This window comes from Notothenia rossii, assembly GCF_949606895.1.
Source record: "Notothenia rossii genome assembly, chromosome: 10".
NCBI classification, from domain to species: Eukaryota; Metazoa; Chordata; class Actinopteri; order Perciformes; family Nototheniidae; genus Notothenia; species Notothenia rossii.
In genome coordinates, this window is record NC_136908.1 from 17412037 (window position 1) to 17422442 (window position 10406).

The 10406-nt window shown below is 40.1% G+C and overlaps 1 protein-coding gene across 2 annotated transcripts in view; it reads left to right on the top strand.

Annotated features, from left to right (window-relative positions):
* Positions 1 to 381: 381 nt before the first annotated feature.
* The window catches only part of prrc2a (proline-rich coiled-coil 2A), an 18381-nt gene continuing 8356 nt past the window's right edge, over positions 382 to 10406 (top strand). Inside the window, exons 1-11 of one of the 2 annotated variants that reach the window (XM_079655920.1) lie at positions 382 to 534; positions 5223 to 5374; positions 6448 to 6628; positions 6765 to 6861; positions 6973 to 7054; positions 7151 to 7294; positions 7587 to 7828; positions 8039 to 8127; positions 8257 to 8390; positions 8702 to 8804; positions 8928 to 9117. In XM_079655920.1, coding sequence (XP_079512046.1) covers positions 5260 to 5374; positions 6448 to 6628; positions 6765 to 6861; positions 6973 to 7054; positions 7151 to 7294; positions 7587 to 7828; positions 8039 to 8127; positions 8257 to 8390; positions 8702 to 8804; positions 8928 to 9117 — 1377 coding nt within the window. In that variant the 5' untranslated portion in view covers positions 382 to 534; positions 5223 to 5259. The other variant, XM_079655921.1, reaches the window with a different exon arrangement.

Sequence of the window (10406 nt, forward strand, 5' to 3'; positions counted from 1 at the left end):
TTAAACTTTGTTTCTTTTCTGTAACCACAATATACATATTATATTATTTTTATTGAAAAAATGATCCTGTATGGATCATTTTTTTTTCTGGCTGACTCTATTTTTACAGTATGGTGCAATATTTACAATGTTTGATTTGGGAATAATCCAAAGATATTCAGATAAAAATGTTAACAATCACAAAGATTGCCTTGTACCTTTTTCAGTAACTCAGTTAATTTCAAAGTAATCTGACCAACCCTTCACATTTTGGAAATCCCTACTTGTGACAGTTAAAATAAATTGATAAATTAAATTTAAAGAAACTATAGCAAAGCACCTTTATTTGAATACATATTCCATCCACAGTAAAGTTAATACGTAAACGTTTATTCTAAAACGTCTTTTCCTAACTGTCCCAAACGGCTTCCATCTCACGAAATTACCCAGTAGCCGTTGACGGCTCTTTAGGTGACGGATCGAGTCCAGTATTACAATTTTCTTTTACCCCTTTTCCTTTATTTTTTGGGCCAAAAAAAGAGAAAAGGATTGCAAGTAAGCAGCCGAACACCTTATTTGTCTGTATGGTACAACTGATTTCTTTGTTGGTACGATCTACTGCAAAGACCGTATGTGTTTGACTATGCAGGAGGATAACGTTGCTTAGTTAGCTGGGTCACTTGCTAGAAAGCTACAAGATAGCATTAGCTAACCTCATTCTGCGATACAACCTCGAGACAAGTCGGGACAAGACCAGGTCAGTGGCCGGAAAATGTTGCATGTTTTAATGCAAACACCGATTAGATACATTGAAGTTGGCAGAAATCCTCACTATTAGCCTTGGACACAGGTTTTTTCTAACCCGTGGATGTTTAGCGGAGGGGCAGTCTTATTTTTGTGTGTCTTGGTTGTTGTTGCTTGTTAGCCTAGTTTGGCTAAGTGCTTAACGTTTGTCATAGCAAAGGATTGAGTTTAATAGTTGTTTTAATCTCCATATTTATATCACATTTCGGGTGAACCTGGTTTAAAAGTTAGCTCTTTGTTGAAATAATTTAAAATGTATGTTTTGCTAACGATCCACTGCGTAGCTAATGTTAGCGGATACACGTTAGCGCAGGATGCTTGCTAAAACACTGTCAGTCTGCGATACATTGGGGTTTTATTTTCATTTATATATTTCAAAACGATAATCCTAAAGGTTCCCCTTATCCAGTGTCTGTATATATATTAGCTGTATTATGGAAAGTGTGCTTTGTAAAAGCGAAGTTATGCTACACAGTCGGTTATATTAGCGTTAATATGCACCGGGCCCGTCTACACCGCCATTTTGTTTTGTTCTCTTAATAAAATCGGGGTTTTTTCAGCGTTTTCCTTTGCCTCTTTCAAACGATAAATAAACATCAACGTCGGTGATAACGCCCATTCGCGATGTCGCTGTGTGATTCAAAACGCAACACCTCGCAGAGTTGAATAGATAGAAGCTAATGTTACCGCAAGGTGTTGAGAAAGCATTATGAAACACCAACGCAGTCCCCCTCCCAACGGGAACACCAGGGCCCTGTGTTAGCACGCTAACATAAATTAGCACCGCAATAAAGATGTATTTTTACACCTGGGGCTTCAGCAGTTCGATGTTTGACTATTTTGTGGCAAGTGCATTTGCTACCGGCTGATTTTGCATTACTATGTTCGTGTTTGTGGTTAACGCTAGCTTCGTTGGGCCTCTTTGTGGTAAACGTTGCTGCAGTTATGGCTTTTTACCAGTGTTGGCCCCCGTTAATCCCCATACAGCATGTAGTTGACTAGCCATCCCACGACCTAATTTTCTAATCTCATTGACTATTGTGGCACGGCGCAAATGTGCTACCGGTAGCCATTTGGTTGTTTAGTGTTTATTATGTTGCTGCTTGATGTGTGTGTGAGTATTGCAAACATCGTGCGTTTTGGAGGATTATCTGTGCGCAGTAAAGGCTGTTCGTTCGCGTTTTGTAGCATTGCTTATAATTCTGCTTTCATATTCATATATCCTGATTTAAGTTGTTTATTTGACTTCAGATATTCACACCAATGTTGTTCATCATATAGCTAGCGATATGAGCGTTGTTACAGCCATCTTTTAAGAGAGACTTGATGCTCTGGTTAACTGTTGATATCATGATTTAAGGTACAACATACTATTTTTCTTTGTATACATTTAAATGTTGATTGGTTATTTATAACACCACAAAATATATGTAGCTAAAGCCTTAGCTCACCTGTACAATTGTTCTTCTGGTAAGGAACCATGTGGATTAGCTCCCATCTTTTCATCAAATCATTGAAAGCTAGTGAACAAAATTATGTTCTTTTTTTTGTTATTATTAAACCAGGTCAAAGGATTATACACGCACACTAAGAACTACACTTAAAAATTCATACCTATTGTTTTTGTCCTTTTTAAGAGTGCCATTTAGGACAAAAGTTAGCTAAATATGCATAGCTACAGCCATACATATAGACCTTTTATATATAAATATTTACAAAAAAACACACATGATATATATATATACATGTTCCAGTTACATTTTGCTTTTTAGAAATGTAATCCAAACTTCAATTGACTTGTCGAATTCCAATATTATTTTCAACTCTAGCCTGTTCCCTGACTCAAACTAAATTACTAATGTTATTTGTAGAATAATAATCTGATGAGCATCATCTGTTCTCAGTAATTGTTCCTAATGGGAGTAGGATGGAGTGGGTTCAGTTGTTTAACCTGCTTGATGCAGCCAAATCACTCTGAATTGGACAGATGTCAGCACTGTGTGTTTTATTGATGTGCAGTAAAATTAGTTCAAGCTAAAGGCCTGGCAGTTGCCATGGAGCCAAGAGATGGCATAGAAGAATATCATTTATTATGTGTTGCCATAGAGACCATGGCTCAGCTTTTTCCCTCCTTTTGTACAGTGTTTCTTGTAATAAAGTGTGTAGTCATGCACTGTTCTAGTTCTGTTCTCATTAAACTGCATTATAACTCCATAAAATAGATTATGTGATTTAAAAAATATACCTTGATATCTTCTGGCAAGCACACATGATCCAAATGTGGTGCAGTAGAATCCATATTGTTTAAGTGGTTGAACTTATACCATCATTTAAATCTGAGTTGTGTTGAAATGCAGAAATGTCTTTACCAAACTGATAAATGTAGAAGGCCAAAGTATTCCTTTGTCAATGTCATCAAATACTTTATTAAACAAAATGTATCGGATGAAAATGAATAAAGGATGCTGGCATTAAAAGGTGTTTTTTGTATATTTTTTTGAATCATTTAATTTGCAAGTACATCATTTAAAGTCCACACTAGTCAATAAGACATTTCTGTGGTTTTAATGACTACCTATATAACAGGTTCCACAATGAATACATATTGCATTGTGAATGGGTAATTAGTGGAGTTGTTGGCAGTATTTTCGCTTCAATAAGTCAGAAAAGCCTCAAATCTTTGTGTGGATTGGTATTGAGTCTTTATAGTTGTCACTAGAACTGGGTGATATGGAAAGTTAAATACAACTGTATTTTTTTAAGAATCACAGTGTTTCCCCTACATACATTCAGCAGCGGCGCTGCACCGCTGCTGAATGTATGCACGCCGCTGCTACGAGTCGCCAGCGAGGTATATCTTTTTTTATACATTAAAATAATAATACGTGGCGCTCGCGTCATCGCCACGGAGGAGCACACAGCCTCTGTGAGCTAGAGAGAGCACACCTTTTATCTATTTAATATAGTTGTAAAAAATAAAGTAAGAAATCATTCCAATGTGTACTATAGGACAGTACAACATTTTTAAAAGGGGAGTGATTAGTAAAATATGCATAAAGAAAGAATACTAACTAGTAGGGCTGCTCAATTATGGCAAAAATCATAATCTGGATTATTTGGGTCAATAATTGATATCACGATTATTAAAAACGATTATCCATTTACTTCGAAAACATCAATTTATTGGAGAATTTTTTTTTGAACAGTATGTTTTTAACAGTTGATTACCCTGAACTTAAGATATAATTCAACTGAAAAAACTATTTTATTTTTTTAAATAATAATAAAAAATAATCATTTTATTTCGATTACTTTGTTTTCGTAATCGTTGCAAGCCATAATCGTAATTGTGATTAAAATACGATTAATTTAGCAGCCCTACTAACTAGGTAACATAAGATTCAAATTCAAAAGCTTTTATTGTCATTGTACAGAATACAACGAGATTTATAGTCACTGCTCCAGCGAGTGCTTTGAAAACAGATATATTAAAACACAGATTAAAAGGTCTGACAGTTACGACCAGCAAGTAGTGCACACAGCTTCGATTAATAAATAAATAAATGAACAAAATAGAATTATGATCAAATATATATGATAAATATTACAGTGTATACGACAGATCATGATTAATGATGATGATAAGAATAAACAAGTTTAAATTATTTGTTATTGGTTGTGATCATATTCTAAAGATGTTTGGATTATTGAAAAGTATACAAATCCCTTTCATATGAGTGTTGAGAGCTGTATCCGTAAATTCATTTTGTGCTCAAAGTAAACCAGATAAATGCATTTAACTTCCACATTGAAAAAAAAATAAAAAATCGTCCTGGGGATGCATGCCCCGGACCCCCCTAGGAGGATGTGAGGTCCACCCCCAAATAAAGCAGGAAAAAATAATTAAATTGCATACATTTTATTTAGATTATTTGTTATGTGGATGTGTAGTATTTGTTACTGTATGTTCAATAAAGGTGATTTAGCAAAATAAACCTGTAGAGCCTTTCTTGTGCTGGCAGACCCATAGAAACATATTGGCGGGGCGCACTTGGCACGCAGAAATACAAACAAATTCCACTCGCTCCGCGCTCACATTTTGCTAGGCCCACGTGCCTTAGCACCGCTGCTATGACTCCATCCTAGGGGAAACACTGAATCACCTTGATAAAGATATTTAAACAGAGTTGTAGGATTGTGCTTTACACTGTTTTACTGCAAGTTGACTGCTTGATAATACCACGTCCAGCTATCAGATCCCTTATTTTAATCTTTAAATCAGAACACATATGTTCTGGATGTTTTTGATTTGTCATGCATTTTCTGTTTTGCTGGTTGTTTTGAATGCATGCTTGTATAATCAGCACTTTTTTCCTTTCACTTTCTACGAGTACCTGGATTCCAATCTCTATGTCTTTGCCTCTCTCTCTCCTCCCCAGTCTCAGGGCTCACCATACTCAATGAGCGGACAGCGCAATGTCAGAGCGCTCTGGGCAAACTGCAAAGGGGAAGGAAGGCAAAACCAAGTATGCGTCTCTCAACCTGTTTGATACATACAAAGGAAAGAGCCTTGAAACACAAAAGCCTGTTGGTGAGTATCTTTGGCTTGTTCAAGCTTTCATTGTCACACTCACACCACATGTCTACTGTAATGGATGCCAACCTGTCTTTCTACGCTGGGTAATAGTTTGCAATATCGCTTTCCTCACAGGCTCTTTTTACATTCTGCCACTTTAATTTAATTTTGTCACTAAAGTTTTGCGACTTGTTTTGTAATGAATCAGATCTGGGCTTAAAAGACAGATCTGCTGCCCACAGTTGTATTCACCCGTTGGCTGTGATTAAAAGTGGGTTTGTTGTCTCCCAACACCAAGAACCGCAACTTTGATGCATTATCCCACTGTCTCCCTAATAGTTCTGATGCATCTCTCAACTGCCTGCCAACCTGGTTTTGCTGATGCTGTTTTATTCAGCGATCAGGGATATTTACTACCCTTGTATTTTAAGGACTCGACACTAATCTCAGCGAGAGAAAAAACATTGTCTTCTAGAATGTTTTTCTTATCTTTAGTGGTATACAAATTTAAGTATGAAGGGTCTGGAGGGTGGCTGGCTCACATGTCAGCTGAGCCTGGGGGCCACTGGGCCTGACCTGAGACAGAGGCTTACTTGTGGACGCTGTTTGACCGAGTCCCCCGTCGATGTTTTATTCAGAAGCTCCCCACTAGATCTAAGCAGCTGTCTGACTACAGACTTCCTCCTCCTACATAGTGAAGCCATGCACTGCTTTGGTTTCTCTGAGCCTGAAGGAAGGAGACAAATGATGGATTGATATTCAGCACAGCTACACTTTTCAGAATCTAATGGCTTTTCATGCTTCTGTGAGCATCAATATCTTAATACCTCTTCACAAACTGTAATTGAAGTGGGTTTGCTGAAGGTTTTTAATAACATCTAGAAAGCCTTTTTGTAATCCATATTCATCAGAATCACAAGACTGAAGCTTCCAAGCTTCTAGCCTTATTGGTTTTTCACCATCCTAATATTGTATCCAGCAAAAGCTATCCTTGTCATCAAGCCGATCCTTAGACCCAGTAGATAGAATTGGTCTCGGGTTTCAGTGGTCCATCTGTGCTAATGATCTCCTCCTCCTCCCCCTATCAGTTCCCCCCCGCCATGGCCTGCAGTCTCTTGGTAAAGTTGCCTCCGCACGGCGTATGCCACCACCTGCCAACCTGCCCAGTCTGAAGGCAGAGAACAAAGGCAACGATCCAAACGTCTCGCTCGTTCCCAAAGACGGCTCAGGATGGGCAAGCAAACAGGAACAAGCAGCGGACCCAAAGAGGTATTTAAACCCCCAACTCCCCCTGCAACATCCAAGTTACCAGAATTGGTTGTGGAAAAAAAACGTTTTACGCTATAATTTTTCCCAGGCTATCCTGTCTAATTCTGTGGTTTGTGACTTTATTTCTTTCTCTCAGTACCGATGCATCGCCAGCACCGCTGCCGGAATTGCAGCAGCCTGTGGCTTCACCGACACCTGCACCGATCCGCCCGAGAACCCCGCCAGCTTCAGAGGTACAGACTTGTCCCAGTGACGTGAATGCAAAATCCTTGGCTTGCATGATAATGTCTGTGGAGAGTTGACATGTATCATATGGGGCTCATTGTTTGTGTGTACCCCCACAGCCTCTGGTGCCAGCTTCAACCCAGGCCGCAGGGGCAAGGTCTTGGGCACAGGCCAGTGGTACACATGGAACACAAGGGGATGGTGAGTCTTACTTTTTGACTTTAATAAGAAGGAAGTTGGAATAAGCTTTTTGTAACCCCTTTAAGAAAAATACATTGACCTAGCAACTTTCTACAGGTGGAAAGGCATCAAACCAACAGTCGCCATTCTCTCGCGAGGAATTTCCCACCCTGCAGGCGGCTGGCGACCAGGACAAAGTTGGCAAAGAACCGGGCACTGCAGATCAGTGGTATGGGCCCGTACCAAACCTCCGCCCCCAGAGTGAGTGATGCCTGCTTAATTCCCAATATGAATCAACGGCTCGTCATTTAATTAAGTCAGGTGGGATTGGAAGACTTATCTTACAAGAGAGAATACAACAAGTGTTTTTTTAAAGTTTACTTTATGCCTGGATGGTATGCGCTTGCTAACTCTACATTTAATTAGGGAATGAGACAAAATAAATACAATTACTTTTGTGTTATTTAAAATAATAAGTTGTGTTATCTTTCTCTTACCTTATTTCATTTGGACAAATAAATGATACTGACCGCTTTGTGTTCTCCTTCCTCAGACGTTACAAGTTGGCGGGACGGTGGGGGCCGACCCATGGCGCCCACCCTGTCTGGGGAGGGGGCAGTGGAGGGTGGCCTTGGTGGGGCTCTGGTGATGGATGGGGCAGCTGGGGTCCCCCTTCCAAACTCTCAGTCCCACGGGCCACCTAGGAACCCTCCCGCAGGCAGCCCTGCCTTGCCACTGCCCCAGCCCCCTGTGGGACCTGGGTTCCCGCAATACAGAGGGATCATGCCTCCATTCGTAAGTTTTCTTATTGTTTTCCTGGTTGATTTCTAGCAAATATTCTAGTATTTGTTTTTGGTTAATATATCTTGTTTTTCACGCTACACAACTGTGTTGCAGTCCATTTTATTATGTGCTTGGTGTTTACATTAAAGTCTATAGAATGCAATAGCATAGCCTAAGAACACTCTCTTGAATCTTCACCTGATCTCTTTTTTTCGTTTTTAGATGTATCCTCCCTACCTGCCCTTTCCGGGTCCTTATGGCCCTCAGGGGCCCTACAGGTACCCGGGACCCGGGGAAGGGCCCCCGCCAAGGTATGTGCTAATATTTTGCCACTTGATGACATTTTCTTTAAAAAATATAATCCATTATATTTGACCCTTTGGGGAGACACTTTTTGTTAATCAACTGTTCGATTAAAAGGAAATTGTTCCCTTTCTCAGGTTCAGGCAGGCTGTTCCTCAGGGCGGCCAACGTGAAGGAGGTGGAGAGGGGCCGAAGCGACCCTCTATCCTAAAGCAGGATGACCTGAAGGAGCTAGATGAGCTGGACCACGACGGAGATGACGGATGGGCCGGTAAAACAAAAAAAGCTTATTTACAAATGTATAACCAACCTGTTAATAGGTTTTGCTATTGGGAACCTGTAACTAAAAATGTCCTGGTTGGATAATGATAATTTCACACAAAGAAGGATAAACAATTTTCCAACAAATGCACTGGAAAAAGGAATCTTTAGTCATGGGGAATGTAGAAAACTGCATCTGCCGCTATATAATAAAGGAGGTTATGACCATTTGATTCAATCATAGGTCACTACGATCGCATGATACAAACATGATTTCAATGTTTTCATGTGTTTTTAATCTTATGTTTTTGCTTTTAACAGGCGCTCATGAGGAGATTGATTACTCTGCCAAGTTGAAGTTCAGTGATGATGAAGGAGAAGAAGAGGGGGAAGAGGAGAGATCCGAGAGTAAGAATGAATTACGGTATGTGACCAAGTACAGACAGCATAAGATCAATTCAAATTATGTCAATAATGTTTTATTGATAAAAATGGGATTATATTATGCCACTATAATTCATTTGACAAACATGTTTCTTGTCCTCAGTGAGCAGCAGAGGTCCCAGGATGCTCCCCCTGCAGCCTCTCGCTCTCGAGCCTCGGACAGCGGCGGAGAATCTCGCCGCACTCCCCCCTCTAATGCTGATAATGGTCCGCAACCCCCCTCCAGCAAGCCAGGATGGGCCGAGGAGGGAGGCGCTGGCGTGGGAGGCCAAGGAGCACCAACAAACTTCCAGGTAGCATGCCGACCAAAATCAAAACCTGTTATTCACGCTGTGGAAGACGTGATGTCCAACTTAACAGCACAGGCCATTTTGGGCGTTCTGTTAAGCAAAGACTTATTGGTGGTCAGCGATGTGTTAGTGTGTGTTTTTGTCAGTGTAGATTATTGTGGTGGAGCATGGCTAACTGTCTGCCTGTATACAGCGGTGCAGGCCTGGATTGGGTGGTCCCCGGGAGCAGCCCTCCCCCCCACCTGGGCCGTTCCTTGGACAAGGGCCTTACTCCTTTTACCGACAGGTAGCCATCCAGATAGCGCCTCATAGACTTATCATTTCTGTCATTAATTCATCCTTGTCCCAGGTCTTATGAATAAGTCATTCTTAGTTTTTCAGTTGGCTTTTTTAGTTTTCTCTTGGTTTATGTATTCATCATCAACATTTTACTCAAAAAGATGGTGTGGTGTCATCTAGAGCAGAGGTTTTCAAAACGTTAGATGGGCGTTCAGTGTGCTGCAGATTTTTTTTATCCTCTGGAGCAGAGAGAGGAGCTGTGGATTATTGTTATTGATATCGTACAGTAACAAAGTATTTGTACATTAAAAAGTAATACTTTATTACTTTAATTCAAACTGTATTCCCTTCTTATCATGTAGCCTACACTTCTTCCTTTCATTGATACATTTAAATCACCTGACTACAGCATATAACATACCTGCTGCAACCCTGTGCTGCTGCTGCTTCTCTCTGCCTCATCCTCTATTGCTGGAGGCAGCTCCACCTCATCTGATCTCTGATATGAAAGCAATCGTGTTATGATCATATTGAGCTATTGGTGTGAGTCTAAAATTAAACAAGCAGTCTGCTTGTCATACATTGCTGACAATACATTTTAAGTGGCAATTTGTTGAGTCACTGCCGCTAAATGCCGGTAGCATCAAGGGGAGCCCCGCCCTTCAGAAACAGAGCGGAGGGAGAATGTGAATACGCAAGGCTGTGGAAACTGAAACATGCACATTGGATAAATAACATAGGCGTTTAGTTTATTTAATAAAAGAGCACATGTTCAATGTGAAAAGTGACCGTAGATAGATTACTTCAGTTGCAATTTGGTGATATATATATATATATTTATATATATATCTTTATTTAAAAAAAAATGTTTTATTATTTAAAAAAATATATATATATATATACAAAAAACAAAAAAACACCTTGAATTTCAGGCAGGGCGCGGGGCTCCGTTGGCAGGGCGCAGCGTCCCGCCAGGACAATGGTAGGGGAAACACTGGCGTTCACACACGGGG